Source organism: Diabrotica undecimpunctata, chromosome 8 (genome assembly GCF_040954645.1).
Source record: "Diabrotica undecimpunctata isolate CICGRU chromosome 8, icDiaUnde3, whole genome shotgun sequence".
NCBI classification, from domain to species: domain Eukaryota; kingdom Metazoa; phylum Arthropoda; class Insecta; order Coleoptera; family Chrysomelidae; genus Diabrotica; species Diabrotica undecimpunctata.
This window is the reverse complement of record NC_092810.1, coordinates 86101338-86127144: the sequence shown is the minus strand read 5'-3', so window position 1 is coordinate 86127144 and position 25807 is coordinate 86101338. Positions and strand designations below refer to the sequence as shown.

At 34.7% G+C, this 25807-nt stretch overlaps 2 protein-coding genes across 2 annotated transcripts in view; one reads left to right on the top strand and one right to left on the bottom strand.

Moving 5' to 3' along the window:
- The window catches only part of LOC140447732 (uncharacterized), a 458740-nt gene that overhangs the window by 147056 nt on the left and 285877 nt on the right, over positions 1 to 25807 (top strand). The window lies entirely within an intron of this gene.
- Positions 245 to 3583, bottom strand: LOC140448965 (uncharacterized). Its single transcript, XM_072542106.1, has 2 exons — positions 3385 to 3583; positions 245 to 2388 (listed from the first exon to the last, which is right to left on the bottom strand). Exons 1-2 carry the CDS (start codon positions 3581 to 3583, stop codon positions 245 to 247), a joined length of 2343 nt encoding a protein of 780 aa, XP_072398207.1.

The window sequence follows — 25807 nt, the reverse complement described above, 5'->3', positions numbered from 1 at the left end:
TATAAAAAACTTCAAAGGTAAAACGAAGATTTCCTACAAGACGATAAAGATGGTATTTGGCACCTTTAATCCCTACCTCATGCAACCCAAATTGAGAAGGGTTACGAGGCACTCCAAATTTAAAACGAATAGAGTTTTCAGAGCAGAAATTAGTAATCCTCTGCGAGAAGTTCTTACTTTTAAAGAGTTCGTTTAACTCAAGAAGCTGATTGCGGGCACCATAGAAATTAGTAGCATTGTCTAACTATATAATCTCGGGAGCACTCCGCCTTGCAATAAATCTTTTAAGGGTGAGAATAAAAGCATCAGCTGTTAAGCCGGTGACAAGTTCGATATGAACACATTTGGTGGTCATACATATGAAGAAGGCTATGTATGCTTTGTATAATGGAGCCTTTCTAAGATGAGAGGATCGGATCATGAAAAAACCTCTGTAATCTACTGAGACCTTTTGGAAAGGTCTTGTCGAGAGAACACGATCGGGATGGAGATCTGCCATAAGTTGTGTTGACTTGGGTGTCATGAAACGGAAACATTTCACACAGTCGTGTATTATCTTCTTTGTTTGTCTTAGTCCAGAGATAGGCCAATATTTCGAACGAAAATTTGACAACGTGGTCATGGCACCTGCATGTCCCAATTTAACATGCATTTGTTTTATCATTAATTTGACAACTGAATGATTAGATGGTAGTAGCAAGGGATGTTTCTGTTCGAAAGAGATAGGGGCAAATTCTAATCTACCACCTACATGAAGAAGTCCAGTTTTCTCAGAGAGGAAGGGGTTTAGTGCCCTGATAGTTTTATCAGAGATTATTTTCTGATGTTTTAACTCATGAAATTCTTTAGGAAAGGCCTGTGATTGTATGTACTTAACAATCACAGTGGTGGAGGAGCTTATTTCACAAACTTGCAGTGGTCCTAATTCTAAAGGTGAATTAGTATGTCTTTTTCTTAGATTTGAGAGAAAACGAAAAACATATGCCAGAGTTCTCTGAATTTTTGAAAATGACGAACATTTATTAAAAAGGGTTTCAAGGGTATTATTCACTTGAGATATGTCAGAGGTTGTGCTTAAAGTGACCTGAGTGTGTCTGAGTTCCAGTAAATCTCCCGCCCATTCTTTTATCCTGAATTGAGAGTAGTCTATTACACTGGAAACTAAAAAGGGGGGACCTTCGGTCCACAATTTTTTTAAATTTGACTGAGTGATATCTGAGGCTCTAGAGGGCAAATCTGCTACGTTTAAAGAGGAACTTACATGATAAAATAAAAAGGATTTACTTAATTCTTTGATTTGACTGACACGATGAAGTACAAATGGATTCCATGTAAATTTAGTTGTTAAAATCCATGTTAAAGCGATGAGGCTGTCTGAAAATATGTGAACTTCAGATATTGTGACGTTTTTTGAAAGAACCTCAAGTACCTTTCTAGTAAGAGTGACACCTAATAAGATACCAGACAATTCTAACCGAGGAATAGTTAGTTTATTTTTTAGTGGAGCTATTCTAGTTTTCGATGCTATGAGGCGAGACGTGACTGTGTTGTCACTATACACGACTCTAAGATAGACACAAGCAGCATAAATGTCCTGAGAGGCATCGGTGAAACAATGTAATTGCATATCCGATTTAGGCAGTGGAAGTGTCAGGCATCTGGGAAATGTAATTATTTTAGATATTGATTGGAATGTATCCAATAATGATTTCCAATCCGGGATCAATAGGTCATCCAGTATATCACTGTACCAGTCTAAGGGCAATGACCAGATAAGTTGTAAGAAAGATTTAGAGTGTACTCTAAAAGATAAGAGTTTTCCTAAGGAGTTATACATTCGAGAAACATAGGTACATAATTTTCTTTTTGTTAAGGGAGGCGCCTCTTCACAAATAGGCAACTTAAAAGAGAAATCGTCTTGATAAGTTGACCTGTTAATACCTAGGACCTTAGAGAAGCTACTAACTAAGTCAAGATTGACTTCTGAAGTGAAGATCAAATTATGCTCATTTGAAAAGGCACGAGAATTTAAATATATTTTATAGAGTTGGAAACCGTGAATGTTCAGAAGCGAGCGTAGTTGAGAATATAGTATGTGTAACCTTTCCAAGTTATTGGCGCTGGTCACGATAATGTCGATATTTGCATAATTTTTTATAGTATGAGAGGCTACTGAGTGTGTGGTTTGGTTAGCAAAAGTTTGAACCTGAGGGACAGTAAACAACGGAGTAGGGCACGTTACATTAACGTTCACCATATCAGGAGGCGGCAATGCAGACTGGGCCTCCAGTAACAGAATATTGTTGGGCACTGCAGTAGCTGTTGTTACTTGGCCCTCTACGAATGGTAGGGCCACGGTAACAGAAGAAAAGGCAGGTTCGACTGAATCTAATGAATTAGATTGTGAGGGGGTATGAGTAAGAACAGTTTGTATTGAGAGAAATTTGATGACATCCGTGTCAATACGAGGCTGTGAGAGAAGTATTTGATTTTCGTGTATTAGTGGAGGAACTATGGATTTATTCCGAGGAGGGATAATTTTCAAAAAATCGACATGTACATCACCTTCTTCACAAGGTGTTGCAATTGATAATAAATCAATAGATTTTTGTGTAGGAATTTTATTGAAACGTAAGAAAGTGGGAGTGAATATATTCTGAGCTTGAATAGAGAGTTTATTAACCTGTCGTATATTTAGAGCATTTAAAGTTTTAGGTTGAGAGATATCTTGAATTTGTGTTCGAGTTTGGGGAGGTATATTTGCCAATTCCGCTTGCACACCGCAAGAAGGCGGTACTTGAGTTAAGTTTTCAATAACCAATGGAGACAAATTGACAGTTTTTAGAATAGGAGCAGAGATTAAAATATTTTGTGTATGTAAAACTTGACTTGAAACCAAGGTATTGGACTCTTGTAATATTTGTGGGGGACAAATGTTAAGAAGCACGGGAGATGTAGATATTACAGTTTCAGTAATCATATTTTGTTCTGGAGTATTTTGAAAAGTGACTGTTTGTGCTGGTAACACAATTTTTAAGAGAGGCTGGCCTATTACATCTTGAGTACTAATGTTATTAGAAGTGTTTTTATAAGTCGGCTTTTGAAGCTCTTGCGTCTGAGCTTGAACAATTGCAGAACTAAACGAAGTACTTATAGTTATTTCTTTCATCTCTTTGAACTGATTGGGGAGGGAGTCAGAGTAAAATGTATTTTTAACTTCTTTTTGGCCATTTATATTCAAATCAGTACTTTTAACAATGTGTTTACTGGAAGTATTCGCCTTAAATTTTGTATCAAATTTAAAAGCCTGTTTAGCTTCCAGTTTTTCTTCTAAGAAACATAAAGCATCCATATATTTTTCATAAGTAATATCTACTTCCTCACTTTCGAGAATAGTTTCGTCGTCAGCCAGGTTTTCCAAAGCATCCAAATACGATTTATAAGCTGCCCTAAGCTGAGTAATATATTCCCTAATTCTACATTTAGAGAGGCCTTGTTCATTTGAACTAACAACGTTCGCAATTCTGGCGATATTTCTTTGTGAAACGTGCATTGCATAAAAATACTCTGCAATTTCTGCCATTTTGAATTGGAGTATAAGAGTATAATAAGAGTGTACCAGTCAGAGATGAATGATAAAGAGAATAAAACCTAGCGACCCTTGGAAAGAGTACAAAGAGTAGAGAGAAAAATATGTATATATAAGAGTGTAATCAGATTATCAGTTTCTTGTTTTTTTGTGTGAAAATTATATTTGGTATCGTGAATTGAATTTAAATTAACACTAATAGAGATAATTTTTGTTGATTTAATAAAGCAACTAATATGCAAATACTTTCTAAGGGCAGAGATTATTGTAAAAATTTAGTTTGTGTCATCGAGCGATTTGAGAAAAGCAATTATTATGCTAGGGATTAATGACAATAACAGCGGAGAATTCTTGTAAAAATTTATTATTCAGAACAATAGGACAAAATCCCAAATTATTTACCTAGACGTGTACCTCTGGCAAAACGTGTCAGAGAACAATACAATTAGTTGGGATTATAATGAGAATATTTGGTTGACAAAGGCTGGGATTTTTACTACGTCACAGGTATCTATCAATGGGTAATTTTACCTGACTTTCTAACGTCCTTTAACAATAGAATCATAAAATTGGAATTTACACAGATAAGAATTATTAAACAACGATCTATTAATATATCGATTTATCAATACATACGTATATACATATATATCAAAGAACATATACACATATATAGAAATACATAATTTCGAAGGACCAAATCTAATGAGATTTACAGCAGAAATAAGATTTATCTGAACCGAATTGGATCAAAATATGTTCAATCGAGCATGAGATAAAACAGAGAGAATAAGGATTTACATATGACTCAAAAGTGTACCAAACTATGTAGAATCAAGATGTGAGACAGAGAGATAGAGAGTGAGAGAGAGATTATGATATTATGATTTATATCCGACTCGAATAGACCACAATATGTACAAAAAGGGTGTACATATGTGAAATTATGAATATAATTTCAGTTAAAGAGGACTGTATTACATAGGGCTGGTTCAAATAAATTAGGATATGTGGTAAAAGGTTATACAGATTATAGCAAATTAAGTTTATATAAAGTCTTACCAATTCTTCTGCTGCACATACACACACTCGCGGTATTTAGAGGCTTTCAGTCGCGGTTGTTCTTCATACGGGGAAACTGTCCGGTTACCGGTTTCTGAAGACGTGTTTCGCGGTACTAACACTTAGATCACACGAGATATAGCACATTTGCGTCTGTACACGATTTAAAATAGTACTTGCGGTATTTTTCGCGTGACTATAAGCGAGAGAGATAATTAGAGTAGAGAAAAAGCGTGGTAAGTCTGTACCAAGCGATAGGTAGCGATAGAGAGATAATACGTCTGCCTAGTAGGACTCAGCAGACGAAAGAGAGGACGACTGTCTCTAGCAACAGTCAGCAGTCAAGAGAGAGTGTCTGTTATCATCGAGAGACAACAGGCAAGAGAGTGTGACTTTCTTTGCTATCTTACAACTGTCTGTATTTCTAATGGAGTGGGTTTAAAATGTGAGTAGGAAGGGTTGGAGAACGGGAAATAATTGTAAAATTGTGGTAGAATGGTAGCTAGTAATACAGCGAAAAAATGACATGATTTTTCGCATGTGAAAAAATTGAACAATAATATTGAAGTAACAACATCAAGTCCACAATATCCTCGTAGCAATGGCATGGTGAAAAGAACAATACAAACAATAAAAAACTTGTTTTTAAAATCTGTACAAACTAAGAAAGATCCATTTCTAGCTGTATTAGATTATAATACAACTCCAAAACAAAATTTACCTGCTCCTTGTGTGTTGCTAACTGAAAGAAATTTCAGAACCAACTTACCAGTCAGTATGGAATTTCTAAAGCCCAAACATTCTAATAAAAGATATTTTACACAATTGAGAGAAAATCAAAGAAAACAAAAACACTATTATGACAAAGGAACAGATAGGTTACCAGAATTAAAATCAGGACAACAAATTTTACTTCAAGAAAAGAAAAGGAAATGGAACCCTGGAGTGGTTATGGCAAAGAAAGGATCAAGGGATTACATGGTTAAAGTAAATGATACTGCTTATAGACGTAATAGACACTATCTTAGACCTGTACGGTCAGAAGCACAGCAACATGCAAATGCAAATTGTGAGCAAGCATATGTGAGAACTAGTCATGAAAATGATATTGTGACTACTGGAAGGACAAGTATGGGAAATATGAGAGCAGTTCTTTGTCCTGATGTACCTGATGATACAAGGGACTGTAAAACAAATAACACTATCAAAGATATTGATGTACCTTCAACATCTAATAGAACATCACCCATCAATGACATTAATGTACCTTCTACATCATACAGTACTTCACCTGGTTTGAAAACCTCCAGAAGTGGTAGAGTCATTCGCCCTCCTGATAGATTTACCTATTGATATATTTGTGAATTATTGTTATTTATGTACTTATGATATATTATGTGAATTAATTTTTGTTTATTTTGTTTTTATTAAAGGGGACGTGTTATGTATGGTTTTCATGTACGGATATACTTGGCAACGTTGCACTTGGCAAACGGAACCTTAAGTGACAGCAGTGACATGACAACCACACATGAACAATAGATTTAGGTCATGGACTACATGTGAACTGAATTAATGTTAAGTTATACAATTCTTATAAAGCTTAATAAATTAATAAAACCTATCGTAAGTAGCTTTATGTTATGTCCAACAGTCCTAAAGAGGAATACATTACACCGGCCACGGTTAATCTTGAAGACATCTGGCTGAAATCAACCCTCCTGTCGGAAAAGACATTCTATATTAAAACGTTGAACAAGCAATATGTATTAATATATTTGTAACATTTATTTTTATTTCATTATTACAAACAATTAAGTTTTTTTATATTTTTACATTTACATTTACATAGAAGTATTAAAGCTTCATTTACAGTCTTGAGTTCTTTACTAAAACTACGGGAAGTCCTAATAATATTAACCAACAAGTAACTGGAAGAATTCAAGATTCCGTTTTCCGCTGAACAGTTATCACCACAGACAGATAATAAAAAAAGCAGGAGAACATATTATACCAATGCTGCTCTATTTAGTAGATTACACAGAGACTTTCTATTCAGTAAAACGAGATCCTCTCTGGAGTATAGTGGGAAATATGGTAGTATCTAAAACACCTGGGTAACCTAGTGTTAAGAAATCTGTATGATAAAAACTCAGCCAAAATACACGGAATATATTCAAATGCGTTCAAAACAAAGAAATGAACTACACAGACCTGCATACTATCACCATGATTATACAACATATATTCTGAATACAAAATAAGGAAAGTACTAGACGAATGGTATAGAGGAATACTTATAAATAAATAAAAGACTCTGATGGGCACATCCTACACGAAGCCGTCCATCTGGCACATGATCACTGTCAATGGAGACGTAATCTAACAATATTTATCATCATTTCACTCAGCAGGTAGAACGAAGGAGACTTAACAAATGATTCGTACCCTAGAACATAGAGTTTCAGATGAAGGAATGCAATTTACAATATGCTGTAGAACCTTACAGTATAGTTGCTGAAGTTTACCTATAATAAAAATGATAGTGATATTACTTTGCTAAATGCTTTTCGGTACATCTACTTCTACTTACGGTCTTTCTACTTTTCAAATAGGTATTTAAAAAACGTGAAAAGTCTTAAAATTTAGGTGCTATTATATTCAAAAATAGTTTTTCAAAGGCTTCTGTTTTAATCAAAATAACCAAAAGTCTCAGTTGATTACAAATATTTAACTTTTAATGTTTGAAGATCAAAATAAATACCTTAATCTTAATAGTCCCCACGCATGAGATGCGTTTCGTTGAAATGTTTACAAATTCACGGGCTGTTATTTTTAATATCAGAATTTTGGTTCAATGATTCATTTTCCGTATTTATATTCGACATCTTTAAAATACACACCGGCATAAAATGTCTCGTAACGTAATTTGAAACCGTGATTCAAGGGGTCATGAAAAAGAATTTTTTTAAATTGCTTTTTAAATTTAACTCTCCAACGTATTTTTAAAAATCATTTAATTTGAATTTGAGAGTAGGCTTTAAGAGTTTTCTGAAAATGTCTTTTCTCATGAAACTGCAATAGTTGTTTTAACGATGGACAAAGAACAACTCGACAGAATGTTTCAACAACTAGACTAAGATGATAAAGTGTAATAACGACAGCAAGTAGAAACACAAAAGAAAGTAGCATGGGTTTCATTTTGCTCAGGTCCTCCTTCTCATTCCTTGAACCCCTCTTGTCAGATGGGTCTCCCTTGCGATCCTGTGCCAGATGGACGGTTTCATGTAGGAATTTTCCCACCAGAGTCTTCATTTTGTCTGCCCATGGTGTTTTAGATCTTCCTCTTGGTTTTCAGCATTCTACCTTTCCTTCTTCTACCAATACTTCCCTAGTCCTCGTTCTTCTGACTATGTAGCCGAAGTAAATTAGCTATGCTCGGTTTCCTTTTTTTTAATAGCCTGTCTTTTATATAAAGTTCTTCCAGAATTGACAGGTTGGTTTTCTGTTCTGTCCAAGACACGCGTAGATTTCTTCTGTAGACCCACATTTCGAATTTTACTTTTGTCAATTTTGTTGATTCGCCATGTTTACAATTTTTTTGATAGTCCATGTTTGAGCTGCGTATAGTAAAAATAAGGGCATTGAACAACCTGAACTTAGTATTCCTTGTTATTTTTCGAACTTTCCAAATTTTAGTTAATTGAGCTAAAATTAAAAATAGAATAATTAAAATAAGAATTAAGCTAGAAATATTTTTATTATACATATTATTTACAGAAATAAATAGAAGTAGCGGAATCGCCAACAAATCACCCCTCTATAATAATAAAACATAAATGTTCATATAAAACGTACTACTGTTTATATTAATTGTTCTTAAAGCTAAATATATGTTAATTTAATCTTCTTCTTCTTCACGTGCCATCTCCGCGACGGAGGTTGGCAATCATCATGGCTATTCTGATCTTAGATGCTGCTGCTCTGAATAGTTCAATTGATGTGCATCCGTACCATTCCCTCAAGTTACGCAACCATGAGATTCTTCTTCTTCCTACACTTCTCTTGCCCTGGATTTTCCCTTGTATAATCAATTGAAGTAGGTTGTATCTCTCATTACGCATAACATGCCCCAGGTATTGCAGCTTTCGTGTCTTGATGGTTTACAATACTTCCGTTCTTTTGTTGATTCTTCTCATGACTTCGTTGTTTGTTACATGCTCGGTCCATGATATCTTCAGGATTCTTCTATACACCCACATTTCAAATGCTTCCAACTTTTTAGCAGTCGACGCGTTACGTGTCCATGCTTCTATCCCATAAAGCAGAGTCGAGAAAATATAGCACCTTGCCAGCCTAACTCTTAAGTCCAATTTTAGTTCTCTTGCACAAAGTACCTTTCTCATTTTATTGAAGTTTGTACGTGCTTTCTCTATTCGAACTTTGATTTCTTTGGAGTAATCGTTTGTGTGATTAATTATTGTGCCAAGATAGTGGTAGTTTTCAACTTGTTCTAAAGAACTACCGTTAATTGTCAGGCTTTCACCATTATTTTGGGTTTTTGATATCCTCATAAATTTGGTTTTCTTGGTGTTTATTGATAATCCATATTCCTCTCCATACTCAACTATCTTGTTCATTAGCTTTTGGAGGTCTCGGAGGTTGTCTGTTATTATGATAGTATCGTCCGCATATCTAATGTTGTTAATTGGTGTTCCATTGACCTTGATTCCTGCTGTTTCTCCCTCAAGAGCTCTTTTCATAATTTCTTCAGTTAATTTAATAAAGTTAATTAAATAAAGTTAATTAAATAAAGTTAATTGTTTATTGTATATCCGGCAACCCTGTAATTTGTCGGACCGGCATTTATGATGTGGCACAAAACTGTAGATTCTCTTCTGTATAAAAGCATAATTTCAGGTACTTACATATTCGATGCACAGACACTGAATTTAATATAGCTAATTAACTATTTAATAAAATTAATAAAGTTATTTGAAAACTGCTTCTATTTGAGAAACGTGAGAACTATAACTTGCTTCTATTTGAGAAGCTGAAAAATAAGGTTTGACTTACGTGCTTCTATTTGAGAAGACAAAAACGAAGTGGCGTTAAGGGTAGTTAGTTGTGTTCGAATATTTTGACTCTGAAATACTGACAGGCGCAGCTGATACGAAGAAGGAATGTCGTGCTAGTCGCATAGTCTCTAATTTAGTAAGATATATTATTGAGAATAATTATAATTATTAGAATAATAAACAAACTATTGTAGAAAATATAATTAATTTTCTACAGCTGGTATACCATCTATCCCTGGTTTTTTTTTTGTTTCTTAGTTGGTTGAGAAGCTTCTCTACTTCTGCTTGTAAAAAGTTTAAGTGTCTGTATAATTCCTAGCAGTAATTTTCCCAAGTTTCTGCAATGCTCTCTCTGTGTTGGTTTTTGGTTCTCCATTATGGTTTTGAATGGCTTTAAATTGTGGCTTACACTCTCGGGCCAAATGTATAACTTTTTGAAATGAGTGATTCAGTGCCAGAGTGGCCTAAGCAACAAAATTTTATATTTGGTAGTTAGGTAGTAAATTGAAAGAAAATTACTAATTCTATGTGTGCAAAACTTGCCTCCAATAAATAATTTTTCACTGCTGCCATCTAGTTAAAGATTAGGCAGTTTGGTACAACTAACTAGTGATGTGAGCCATACTTGCCTAAGCCACTCCCACACAAACGGTGAATCTGATCAGGATTATAAACCCACAAATGAAGATTTGGATTCGTCAGGTATGTACTTGTCATATTTTTAGATTGATTGGTAAAAATATGTTCAGCATAAAGTGTGTTACGGAGTTATAAGATGTTATCAGCTTAATAACTACTTGTGACGTAACAATACCCGGTAATAGTGAGAAAATTTTGATGACCAGACCTGATGGTTACTGCCGAGGGGGAAGTTTAAGGATGGTCGAAGATGTGAACAATGCCGAGTTCCTAAGGGCAAAAGCTTTGGTGAGAATTCGAGATGTCGTTCCTGTAAGAGTTATGGATTTAAAGGGAATTGCTATTAAGTTAAGTAAAAGAACTTTGATCGGACAGTGTGTTCCCGTGGCTTCGATTTGTTCTATGAATACTAATGAGAAACTATCGATATCTAAGTATCCAAAGGAGCTTGTTGAGACGGTAATTAAAACATGCCAAGATCTTGATGATGAACGAACTAAAAAAGTGAAGTCTATGCTGATAGAATTTCAAGATGTTTTTGCCTTTGATAAAAAGAATAATGGCAAAACAAGCATAGTAAAGCATAAAATTAATACCGGAGACGCTTAGCGAATCAGACAACCTAGACGACTTCCAGTTGCGAAAAGAGATGAAGCCGAAGACATCATCAAAGATATGAACAAACAAGGGGTAATTGAACCATCAAACAGTCCATGAACATCACCAGTAGTGCTAATACAGAAGAAAGATGGTTCAACGCGTTTTTGTATTGACTACCGACAGCTCAATGCGGTAACTAAAAAAGATAGCTATCTTTTGCCCAGAATAGACGATACTTTGGATACTTTTTCTGGTTCTCGTTGGTTCTCGTTGGTTCTCCACACTCGATCTAACAAGTGGATATTGGCAAGTAGACATGGAGCCAGCTGATCAAAAAAAAACGCATTCTCGATACGATCAGGGCTTTGGCTGTTCACAGTTATGCCCTTTGGTTTATGTAATGCCACATTTGAAAGATTAATGGATGCAGTTTTAAGAGGTCTAACATGGAAAACATGCCTGGTTTATTTGGATGATGTAATTGTAGTTGGAAGATCCTTCGATGAAAATGCCAACAATCTGAAAGAAGTCTTTCAACAATTGTGGGCAGCGAATTTGAAGTTAAGTCCGAAGAAATGTCATGTTTCGATGAGAAGTGAAGTACTTGACACATATTGTAGCAAGTAATGGTGTAACAGCTGATTCTGAAAAACTTGCAGCCATTAAGGATTGGACAGTACCAAGAGATAAACACGAAATTAGAAGTTTTCTTGGTCTATGTACATATTACCAACGTGTTGTCAAAGGATTTGCCAACATCTCCAAGCCATTAACAAAGTTGACAGAAGAAGGCAAAGAGTACATATGAAGCGAAGAGTGTCAAAAAACTTTCGAACAATTACAAATGGCTCTGATCTGTGCACCGCTTTTACTACCCTAGACAGGCAGGAAAATTTGTGTTGGACACCGATACCAGCAACAGTACAATAGGAGCTGTTCTCTACCAAATTCAAGATCGACAGGAGAAAGTCATCGTTTACTTTAGCAAAGTCTTGTCGAAACCAGGAGACAATTGCGTTACCAGGAGAGAATTGCTAGGCGTAGTGAAGGCTTGCGAGCATTTTCATAAATACTTGTATGGCAGAAAATTTCTTCTTCGTACGGATCACGCGGCTCTAAGATGGCTTCTACAATTCCGTAATCCAGAGGGCCAGATGGCAAGATGATTATAACGATTACAAGAATATGATTACGAGATTGAACAAAGGGCTGAAAGAGTTACTTAAATGCTGATGCTCTTTCGAGACGACCGTGCAGTGCAAATTGTAATCACTGTCTTAAATTAGAAGAACGACTTTGCCCCGTGAGACGAACCACCGTCATTAATGATCAATGGCACCCTCAACAGCTCAAGACGCTCAAGCAGATGATCCATGTATAAAAAGAGTATTGGATTGGATGCGTCGTAGTAAAAGACCTTCTTAGCAAGACATTAGTGCATGTAGTCCGGAAGTCAAGTATTACTGGAGCCAATGGAATTGCCTAGTGCTAAAAGATGATCTTCTGTATAGAACCTTTGAGAACGATAATGGTACAGAATCTAAGCTTCAGTTGATTGTACCTAAAAGTAAAGTGTCAGAAATATTGCGTCAGCTGCATGACAGTGCATCAGGTGGACACTTTGGTATTACGAAGACTCGGCAAAAGGTTCGAGAACGGTTCTATTGGGTCAACTGTAAAGATGATGTAAGAAGATAGTGCCGGAAATGTGAACTGTGTGCAACCAGTAATGGTCCAGTTGGTAAAAAGAGGGCACTCATGAAACAGTACAATGTTGGTAGTTCTATGGAAAGAGTAGCAATCGACATTGCAGGTCCACTTCCAGAGACGAATGATGGAAATAAATATATCCTGGTAGCTATGGATTATTTTACGAAATGGACTGAGGCATATGCGATACCAAATCAAGAAGCTGCTACCTTTGCAGAGGTACTTGTTAAAGAATTCTTCAGTCGATTTGGTTTCCCTTGGAGGGCGAAACTTCCAGTCAATCCTTTTCCAAAACGTTTGTAAATTAATTGGTGTCAATAAGACCAGAATGACATCCCTGCATCCTCAATCAGATGGAATGGTCGAGAGGATGAACCGAACGATGGGTAATCACCTGTCCAAAGTTGTATCAGAACATCAAAGAGATTGGGACCAGCACATTCATTTATTCCTAATGGCCTACCGCTCGGCCGTGAATGAAACTACAGGCCAGACTCCAACTTGCCTGATGTTAGGTCGTGAAGTTCGTTTGCCCTGCGGCCTAGAGTTTGGCTGCAGACCTTCCGAAGAACATGTTGCAAGCGAAGATTATGTCGACTGCCTGAAGATAAGAATGAACAAAATTCATGAACTTACCCGACAACACATCCAGTTAGCCAGTGACAGAATGAAAGATCAATATGATTCTCGAGGCAAGAATGAAAGCTACGAAGTAGGTGATCTTTTTTGGCTTTATAATCCACAACGTCGTCAAAGCTTGTCTCCTAAAGTGCAAAGACAATGGGAGGGTCCGTATGAAATTAAAAAGAGAATAAATGACGTAATATACCGAATTAAGAAGTTGCCGAAAGGTAAACCAAAAGTAGTTCACATAAATCGTCTTGCACCTTATGCTGGCTTAAATGAAACAAAAGAAGCACGAACCCTTCAACATGAGATCAAAGATGACCGGCGACCAAGCTTTAATGAATTTATGTCAAATTACGCAGAAAGAAAGAGTGCTACATTCGGCGTGACGGCAGAAACTCAGCAGGGTCTTTTTAGTGTTCCACATAACGTTTCTCTAGCCCACTGTGTTGCCCAAGATCTTGAGATGATTAAAGAAATCTCATCTATATTTTATAAGATGTTCGGTTGTTTGGACGGGTTAAAAAACCAGCAGCCTGAAGTTGGAAGAGTACTGAGATTAGAAGATGGTTCTCGATCTTTGCTGTATATGGTAACCAGGTCATATACAGCCAGGGCAAGCTACGAGGATATATGGCGTGCTCTAACTAATTTAAAGAAAATCGTGTGCAATTATGAAATCAAGAATTTGACCTTACCCAAGATAAGCCATGCACTAGAAAATCTGGACTGGAAGATTGTCAGAAGCATGCTTGAAGTGATCTTCCGAGAAACCGGCGTACGAATTACTGTGTGTTGCATTAACCCGAATAGATCGTGTCCTTCAAAGTCAGTAGACTGTTATTTCTTCTTGAGGGGTTCATGCAGAGCTGGAGAGTCCTGTAGATTCCGCCATCCTGAGCCTACATATAGATTTGCTGATCGGGACGCTCAGATCTAAGAGGGGAGCAGTGTTACGAACATAAATTCGGCGTGGCTCATGTAACGGTTGCATTTCAAAAGCGCCGAGAACTTTCCATAGATGTATAGAACGCCGAAGAGGTCGTTCCGTCAAACAACGAATTAGAGGTGGGGTACTCCAGAGTGTTCTAGTACATAATTACTTTTATATATAAACATACCTTCTATGAGTTAAGTTAGTTGCTAAGATATTTTCGTGCTGTAAACTTATAAATAAATATATTTATATAAATTCGAACCGCTCGTTTTATTTAAAAACGCTACAGTATCAAAAAAGAAACTATACTGTTAGCCAAAGAGACTAAAAATCGAACAATATTAATGCATATTGGAGACCGAAAGACATATAAGCAAAAAAATAACGCCCATTCGAGGTGGATACACAAAAAATTTTACCTACTTTATATTTGCTTATCAGGAAATTACACTTTACTAATCGCACCCTATAATATTATAAACTTATAGACTTTTCGCAACGTACATATAGTCATAATCCAAAGTTTTCTATTTATACATAACATATGTTACAAAAATATAAAAACCTAATGTAAAAATAACTACACCATAAACAAAAGATCATTGCCAATTGACACGGAAAAACATTTCGCAATCAAATGCCAAGGAGTTGAAATAGTGGAACCAAATATTCAGTAGTTACGACCAATTTAAACGAGTGTGGTCAAGTGATAATTTACAAGTTTTTCCTTGTTAATAATTAATTTAGCACGCACATTTGGAGAGGGGTGGATCAAGGGTTGAATAGTTTTTATAACATTATTAATAATACTGTTTAGTTTAGCGTTAGTTAGAAGGTGGCATTAGATTCAGTCTTCCAGACACTATACCTGCGCGGCATATGTTAGGGATAATGCCAATATAATGGTAATGGTACTTCATTCTGTGCATCTACTCTAATGCATCAATTACTTATAAATAAACCATTAAAAATTATAGTTTTTAAAAAGCATGAAAATTTGAGATCTTTGAACAAATACAGGATGTTCAGAAAATCTCCTAATAAACGAAGACTGGAGATTTCTCAGATAATTTTAAGACAATCTAACCCAATTCACCTAGTCCGAAAAAAATGCTTCCTAAGGGAACTAGAGCTCTTTGAGGAAGACGAATTGTAATTAGATTTTTTTAAATACCTCTAGAACGCTTATAGTTAGAAAAACGAAAACTGGTACGATTATTTATTATCCAGAGCTAAATCGATTCCATCAATTGCAAATTTCTAGTACTAGTCATAGGCGTCAGTTTTGGGTAGGTCAACGGTTATTTTAATGCATAACTTTTTTGTCTTTAACTTTTAAGCAATTATGATACTAAATTATTAAATTTTCAGGTATTCTAGTACTAAAAAGTATTCTTACTTTAAGTCGGTAGAATACACCGTTTTCTAGAAAAATAGATTTGAAAATTTTTCGTTTTTTTATCACGAAAGTTAAATTAATAGGTACGTACTTCAATTAATTTTATAAATTATCTTTATATTTTATTAATAAATGCAGCACACCATTCGTAAAAAAAAGATTAAGAAAACAAGAAAACGATCAAATTGAAAGTTTTATTTAAAGGTTTTTAAAAACAAAGTATTTTGCTATTACGATGGAACGAAACTAACACAAAAGAACAAGCAACAAAGGTGATAGTTGCAAAATATGCTAGATATGATGACCATTAGTTTCTATGCATAAGTTCTTGCGAATTCTTGCAAGAATTCCAAAGTTATTTCTAAATTCGTTGCAAGCATTTTATATCTTTAGCCAGAGTTGAGCATGATTTTGTATCGGAAAGGAATAAACAAACTTTTATGTATTCCCAAACACAATATTCGCAAGGATTTAAGTCCGGACACCTTGATAGCGAAGTAACTGGACAACGTCTTCTAGTCCAGTAGTCTTCGTAGTTATTATCAAGAAACACTTCTACATTCCTGCTTAAGTGGGTCGGACAGCCGTCATGTAGAAACCATAAGTTTTGCCAAATACATATTTAAACGCACATCATCTAACAAATCAAGTAATCAGCACCATGTAAACGAGCAGGCAATTCTACAGGCCAAGTAGATAATCGTCAACTACTTCTATCCAGACGTATGCTAAACCTATGCTGATGCTTAAATTCTTGAACAACATAGGGATTGTCACCAACATACTAATAATAATGTTATTGTGCATAAATCCATTTTTTGTGAATGAAGCTTTCGTCGAAACAAAATGTATCTGAAAAAATCTTTATTTTGATTTTTCTGATTTTGTAACTGTTTACGGAATTCTTCACGAGCAGAAAATCTCCTTTTTCTTTTGAAGAAAAAAAAAGAAAGATTTTGAAATTGTGGAGTACATGGCAAATAGTTTTCGAACGCTAATTTCTGGATTTTCCTCAACTTCTATTAAAATAAAATCTTCATGAGCTGCTGTTACATCATCATGTCACCCTGTTTTATTATTTTTTGGGACCACTGTACCTGTTTATTAATCGTTGATGAAAAACTGTAAATGTTGAGGGAATGGGATGCTCACGATTGGGAAATTTTTCAGCGTATCTACACTGTGCTGCTCGAGGGTAACACCCCATTCGCCATAAACCATAAACTAAATCCATATCAGCGTATTCCTCATTAGTAAAAACATTTTTGTTAAATTGAAATTATTGTGTTTGAATGCTGCAAAATAAAAAATTAAAAGATAAACTTCGCGAACTGACAATTTGATAATGAAAAACGTAGTATACTTCTATTGACAGTTCAAAGCCAACTAGTGCAAAAAGTATTAATTTAACTTCCATGACGAAAAAACAAAATTTTTACATTGATTTTTCTAGGAAACGATGTACCTCCCAAGTAAGAGTACCTTTTAGGTTTACCTCAAAATATAATAATCATAATTTGGTAAAAAATCACCATTGTCCAGCGCCTTGTTCGCCGTCCAACAGAAAAATTATCGCACAATTGATCTAATACATCCACGCCAGCCTTAGATTGTAATCGTTTATTATTTCTGGCCTACCACTTTCATCATTTATTCATTGATCATCATGCATGGCTGAAATAAGTGTGACCGCCCGATTTTTTTTGGCACATAAGAGCATATTAGCATTTTATTATTATGGCCAAATAATGATGTCCTACCTGTCGGTTTCTATTTGGTTTAAATTCCGGTGGTAATTGAGGCTTATTAATTCTCATAGTTCTAAGAAGAGTCAATCATTGTTCCCTTAGTTTTTCACACAATTCAATTGAAGAGAATCAGTTGCCTGTAGTAATGTTGCGATTTGTTTTCTGTAAAGAGGTGACAAGAGTCAGAATGTCGCTAGAAGGAACTGACACATCAACTCTGGCTCTGCTTCCCTAGCCGGTAAAAAGCATTGCACATGTAAAATGTACGTAAATCACATAACACATAATTTTCAATCCACATTTAGCTGGTTTTTGTGCATATACATTTTAAACGAATATCTGCCCAGGAACGGTACAAGCATTTCGTCAACAGTCAAATATTCTCCAGGGACATTATTAAGACTGGCAGTTATGTATAAATATGTCCCAACTGTTCCTAATTGCTGCTAACTTATCTTCGGCTTTTTTTTCTTCTCTCGTTGTTGCCTCATTGAAACGTAAACAATATGAAATAAACAAAAAAATGACTCACGTTCATTATAGCACAAAAAATATCGCATCCTGTTCCATCACTTACAGAAAGGAAAGTTACATTTTTATGGTTAGATTTCATCACTCCTGATAAATATAAGAGACCAATGAATGCCTTTAGCTCATCAATAGTGATGTTACTAATGTTAGTTGGAAACGGTTCTTTAAAGCTTGATTGAACTGCTTCAATTTTTACATTAGTTTGTATGAGAATTATTTGCAGCATTTCATCGGTCACGAACAAATTCCATGCTTCCAAAAAGTTACTATGATCCATATTTCTTACTACTTCTTCCTAAGTCATTCTTCTAAACGTTTTTGTTTATTGTATTTTCCAATATTCCTGAAATTTTTCCCTTAGATAATAAGTGACTAACTTCCTTCCATTTTATCTATCCTACTGTACCTCTAATGCTCGTATCTATATTTCCTTATTGTACTGTATTACCCAACCTAGATATTTAAACCTATTTATTTTCAGAATCGTGTTACTATCCAAAGTTACCATTTTATTCGTACTAGTAACTATACCTTCAGTTGAACATTCTAAATATTATTGGTGGGAAACTTTGCCGTAATCTCCACTAATTGTTTGGGGAAAGTTTATTGAATTCCTTTCCTCCGAGGGTACAGTATCAAATAGTTTAGGACCAGGGAACTGTTAAAAAATATTCCTTCGATATAACTAAGCAAGACCTTAAGGCGTTGATTCAGTATGTGTTTGGTTTTATTAAGTGGTATTGCATCGGTTATTTGCCTACCACACAGGTTATTACTTAAAGGGGGTAAAAAATTGGGGACAGAAATTGCTGGGCTCGAGATAGGGTAAACAAAACAAACCGGAACGTTTGCGACCGGCTACTTTTGGTTTGATTGGAGAGCTGGGTCGCAGATAAGTGAATAAAAGGGACTGGAAAGGGGTAACGATAAAGGAAGAAAATCGAAAAGGTACTTACATGGATTTCCTGGACAAAACACAAGAAGGTTCCTAAGCTATTTAAAATGGACGCCGCTTACAAGAACCTTCCTGATGGATGGAAATATGGGCTTTTCTTTACTAAAAAATGCATCAAAGGGGTTAGATTCTTTTTATAGGAAATAATACTCTTGATTTAGGGAGAAACATTACATATTTATTATTATCTCACCATAAACCGTTACAAATATAAATAATAATAACAAAATAACGAAAACAACTTACAGTGTTGCTATTGGTTTACAAGTCTAGACGTTGGGGACACTATAAGAACTTAAATTATGGTTGGGCGACATTTTGTAGTGGAATTAAATTATTACAAATGAAAAATATCTTTTAAATGGAGCTATGCATAGAGGTTAACCTTTTAAAAACAAAACAAATTCAAAATTTACGGTTAAGTATGTACTAAATGTCAAGAAAATACTGCTAACTGTCATATTATGTCAAGATTAAATATTAAAACTTTATAAGAATAAATAATATAAAAATTAGCCAATCCCCAATATTTATAATTTTACTATGTTAAATTAAAAATGTCTATTGTTACTTTGAAAAAATTTTAACAAAAAAAAGTACCTGGTATCACTGACTATTATATTTCCTTCAAAAGTTTTGGGGCTGGAAAACAACCCAAATGCGTCTCACAAGCTGCAAAATGGTTTGAAATGACCAGGGACAACAAATAGACGATGGAAGCTGAAGTCGGGCTGGATTATCGAGCTTTGGATTAAAAAATTGCAATCTTCAAAGCTTGACTTTCAAATACTTCTCGAAAACATGTGGACCCCTCATATCGTTGTAACACCTTACAAACCTTCCATTTAGAACATAATACAACACATAACTTTCCACAAACCAAATCTGCCGGTTTTTTGAAGATTACACGCCGAGCTCCTTTCCCGTCAAAATCTCAAATCCAACTTAAATGTAGCTACACATTGAACTGCTACTGTCACTTTATACTATATTTCCATGACAAAAAAGGAAAAACGAAAAACAACGAATTTGAAGCTAAATCCGGACTAAACAATGAAGTGACCACTTCGGAGATCCATTGTACAGTGACATCATTCGCTTAACTCGATAAAAACCAAATGGAAATGGAAAAATTTCTGTTTATTTGACGCGCAAAATATCCTAAAGCGGCTCTCGATCAAAGAAATACCGAAGAAATACCCATCTGTGTTTATCATCCAAACAAACTTTAAAATGTGTTTATTATCAACTCCAGCGATGCAAAAGGATTGAAAATAATATTTCGGTGTTTTAACATGTACAATAGGAAATGTTTTAATACATTCAGGGTGATTTTTAATACATACGAAAGCAAATATAAATGCTACAGTTCCTAAAGAAGAATAAAGAGTAATCGATCGATATAACACATTTAATAACAAGAGAATATTTTACACAAAAACTATTACGAATAAAACAGTTTGTTTCACAAAATTGTTCATTTTTATACCGGGGTTTGAAAATCGCGCGAAATAGCGAAACTAGTACGCTGTTCACTGCATTTTAGAGAGAAAGCATAACACAAATACATAAACACAACTTTAGAGCAACTACTATCTGCCATTTTCGATGTATGCCTTTCACAATTTAGGCTCGATTTTACCTAAGGGCCGACAGAGTATCGCCAGTGCTTTTATAAACCAACCAACCCATATGGCATTCATTAGTTTAGTTACTCACTATTAGTACTGGACGCGTTCAGAATTACTTCGCATGCGCAGTGTAAAAATGAGCGTTCGCGGTGATTACGTTCTGTACTCATAGGGACTGCTAGTCCGGAATCTTGTCGTTCGCGGCTATGCTATAATTCCGCTACTTGGAAGAGTGATTCATCGTTTGAAGGCAAAGAAGTGTGGAAAGACGTATGAAAATCCAGTGGCGTACACTCACTTTTATTACAAATTATATTATATTGTTTAAATATTATTGTTCGAAATAGGCCACAATATATTTATCTGCAGGTTTTTACTGAAGTTTCCATCTCTATATTCAAAGAACGTTTTTAAAGATATAAATTATAGTTGTATTTATTTTATTTGTTTAGTATTATATATTTATATAATCTTATATTATTTATTTTCTTTTTTTTTTCTTAACTTTAAAAACGGTCTCTGGAATAGAGATCGAAACGTCAGTAAATTAAACATGTAAATAGATGTATTGTGGCTTATTTCCAACATTCTCCCTAAAAATACGGAATGCCACAAGCAAAAAGCTATAGAAAAATAAATATATCTATCATTTGTATATTTGAAAACGATCTCTTTATATTTTTTTACATCCTTTATTCATTGTAATATGTTAATTCCTCCTCTAATTTTGGAAAAATTTTCACTGTTTATGTATGTTTCACCTGTTGGCTTCACCGCAGCGTTGCGACTTACTGTTGTTATTTATTCCCAACAATATTTCTAAAAATACAGAACGGCAAGCGAAAAGCCACAGAAAAATAAATATTACTATCATTTTTATATTTGAAAACGATCTCTTTATATAGAGATCGAAACGTCAGTAAATTAAACATTTGATTAAATATATTGTTACGCATTCCCAACATTATTTCTAAAAATACAGAACGGCAAGCAAAAAGCCATAGAAAAATAAATATTACTATCATTTATATATTTGAAAACGATCTCTTTATATAGAGATCGAAACATCAGTAAATTAAACCTATGAATAAATATTTTGTTGCTTATTCCCTACAGTCTTCTAAAAATACAGAATGCCACAAACAAAAAGCTATAAAAAACAAGTAATTTTGCAGAAAGCTTACTGATACCCGGCTGTAGCGGAAGTTACGCTAAAACGTCTTTTGACGTGACCCGTCCTTAAAGAGTTACACAATGAAATTTTTTTAAAACAAATTTTAAGACAGTTTTCCCACCACCCCATAGGTATGTCTTGTGGCGCGTTACTTTTTTTAAATGCGTGTTCGCCTAGAGCCAAATTGTCCCATTAAATGAAATGAACAAAACACTTAAACAGTACAAAACAAAACAAAATAAAATCCTATAAAACAAAATAAAATTCTATAAAAACAAAATAAAAATAATTTTTGATGTAACAAAACATTGTAGTATTCTATTTAAACACAAACACTCTACACACTTACTATGTTCTCGTTTTTTTTTTGTTTTTGGTTTTTTTATGCTGATGTTCTTACTAACCTATTAGAAAATATTATTCGCTGTCTAAATCTGAAGATGCAGTGCTGCTATCGCTGTCATTATCTTCACCTGGTGTAATTATAATTGGCTCTAGTAAAACTTCGACATGAATGTCAAATTCCCACATACGATGTTCTTCATTAATTATGTGGCCTATACATTTAGCCCATTTCTCTGGAGTTACATGGAGGATTGCTTGAATCAAAAGTTCCTTAACTTCGTTTAATCTGTATGTTTTGTTATTGCGTGCTACTTCTCCTTTCACTTGCGCCCAGATAAGTTCAATGGGATTAAGTTCGCAATGATAAGGTGGTAGACGCAGAACTTTGACGCCATAATCTTTTGCAGCTTCATCCACAGCATATTTAAGATATTCACTTTTCCTTAACCGTGCAATGTCAGTTAGCTGAATTTTGAGCATTGATTCTTCGTATGCAATCCCCTTTTCTTTAAACCATTCTTGAATTCTCCCTTTCCGCCATTCCGTCGTCGGTAATTGTTCTAGTCTACGGCTATGATATGGCACATTGTCCATAATAACCACAGACCCAGGTTCCAATTTTGGTAAGATTCTCTTAAACCAGCGCTCAAATACTTCGGAAGTCATTTTTTCATAATAATCACCTGTTTTTTTCGACTAAAATTGAAGCAAACCATCAAGGAACTTCCTATATGGGCGATGATTAAACGCTGTCCCTTTCTTGATGGAGCTTTTAATCCTGCAGACCAGCCTTTTATAAATGCTTTGCATTGCCTTTTTGCCATTTAAATCTTGCCAAACTTTTCCAACTGCATCCAGTGCTACGAATTTTGCGTATTTCTTCTAAATATTTTCTTCTCCACAGAATAATTTCATTTTTTTCTAATAGCATACTTTTTCTGTTGCGTTTTACATATCGAAAGTTCATTTCGCGCATGGTCCGGATTAAGACTTTACGAGATATCTTGGGTAAGGAGTCATCGTTTTCGAGCTCTTGAGAAATTTTTTTCAGTGTTGGAATTTCACTCCGAAAATAAAATGAATGAATTTTTCGACGTATAATATTCCTTGTCTCGTCATCCAAAACAATGCTTTTCCTACCTCTAGTTTTACCTTTTTCTTGCTTTTTATTTTCCGATGTATTTTTAAGTACACGATAAATACAGCTAATGGATACTTTTGTTAAACTGCTAAATGTCGACCGCTTGGCTAACATTTAATGCCATTTTTCTGTTGACAATTCTTTCATAAACGTTTCGTATCATTACCTTTTCTTCGGACGTTAACATTTTCCGTCTCTTTTTCATTTTTGGAATCAACATCAGAATTTTCTCTTGGAACAACTCGGTTTTTCGTCCATTGTATTTCAATAATCACAGAATATAATTAAAAATTCACTATAAACCAAAACTCCAATAACTCTAACCAAATAATCACAGAATATAACTAAAAATTTACTATTAAACGACAAACTATAACACTCTTATTATCAAGAACACGTTTTGTCAATACTACAATACAGTATTCATAAAACAGTATTGACAACAATAAGTTTACAAACTTATCACATAAAATATACTCACAAAATGCAACACATGCACTACCCTCAGAAACGCCAATGTAAATGAACCATTGTTGATTTCTTGAGCGGCACTTATTCGGCCATAAAATAATAAAAACCAGTTTTACGGCTATCTCTGGGCCGGAATTGTAAATCGGAGTTTCCTCGCTAATTCCAAAGTTGCCAAACGATTGAAAAATAATGTTTTAAAATATCGATTTTTATTTTATAAATTTAAATATGTAACGAAACGGAACATATAAATAAAATTTATTTCATTACAATTTTGTGCTTAATTTTTACTATTGAAAAAATCATGATTTTGGGTATTTTTTATGACGGTAATAATCGCTGCGTGGAAGAATACAGGTTTTGTATGACCATAATTACTACTTGTGAACAAGAATTGGCTATACTGTACGACAACTCGTGGTCAAGTCTTCCATAGAGAAGTACAAATAAATATACTACTTTATATAATTTGTAATTTCTTATGAGAAAACGCAAATTGTAATTGAGTGAACGGGTAGTTTTCGAGGGCCGCTGTGTACATTTAAATTTGAGGATATTCGGCGTTTAAACTATGAAATCACTCTTCTAAATTGAGGATTTATAGTATAGTTAGTCCGTAGTTCACAACCAGTTCAACCGATCCTTGGGATCTGAAAAGAATTTAGAGTTCGTACATGCGCAACAGAAATTCCAATATAATTCCAAACATTTTTATATATTCTGTGCTCTGTGCTTTAAACAGCTGATTAATTAGCGTTGGAGCCTATAACTGTTTACTCTGCGTTCTTTGTTTGTGTTGTTGTTTAATTGTAGAAGTTTATTAAATTTATTTTTTACATCATTTGTTTTCGTGGCAAGTTGTGATCTGTTGTTTTTTTGCGATTTAAATTAAAATATTAATAAAAAAGCTTGGCTTCCACATGACAAGATCGTTTTTACCTTGTTTAGGCCTGGGCCTCTTCAAGGAATGGGATACTCCGTATTTTTTTTTTTTTTTCTAGTAGTGGGGGTGTGGTAAACGACAATCGCGTGATACGTGATGCATGTGGGGGGTGGAAGTAGTGGACTACTAAGAAGCAGGGGGGTAGCTGAAGGTGACTGTGTGTATGATCTGAGAAGATCCAGAAGCGCACAAGAAGAAGTGGTGGGTGCTGCCAAGCATGCCAGCACGCACCACTTCTTCTTGTGCGCTTCTGGATCTTCTCAGATCATACACACAGTCACCTTCAGCTACCCCCCTGCTTCTTGGCTTCCACAAATCAGGCTGTAAGATAAAACAAACCAGGCACTGAAGACTAAATTGAACTGAAGGTTGTTTAAAATTTGTTCGCTGTGTAAATCAATCCTAAGAAGATTCAAAACTGATTCTGAACGCGTCCAGTACCTGTTCCGCGAACGAAACTTATGACGAATAGTTTTGTTGACAAGAAGTACAGTCTGTCACATAAGATCCAAACCAATACTTACGAAAACGAAAAATCAACTAGTATTGATATAACTTGTGTTACAACATATGTTGTTTTTCTACCGAGTTTTCGAACTTACGCTTCAAAAGATTACTTCCAGTATTCAACTTTTGCACTAAATCCTTTTCAGTATTTATTGTGTTATCGGAAATTTAGATACTATTTTATTATAATGTCATACAAGGAAAGATTGAAGGAGAGAGGATTCTTGGTCTTATATTTGTTCACATTCTGAATAAAAAAGTTACGAGAGTAGTCTAGCTGCACCCCAAACGAACTGTTAGAAGAGCTGTAAACAAAATTATAATAGCTTTGGTTATATCCAATCTACAATATGAGAGGAACATATGAAAGAAGAAGAGGAATATTTTGACGTTACTCTCTATTCGACAGTGTCCTAATACTGTTCATACTTCTTCGGGGATTTCAACTTAGTCAAATATAGGAATCAAAGGAATAGTGACTTACTAGTAGAAAATTTTAAAATAAAAAATATCATGTTCAATAAACGATGTACCTATGTTTATTTTTTCCGGTCATTCCCATTTGAGTATTCATTTATGCGATTCATCTAAAGTATTTACACCAACTAACAAAACAATTGAGAACAATTGTTTATACGCGAAATCAATGGGAACAAATGAATTGGACCCAGAATAATTGCAGGCAGTAATCGGCATTTATATGTCGCAAAAATAAGATTC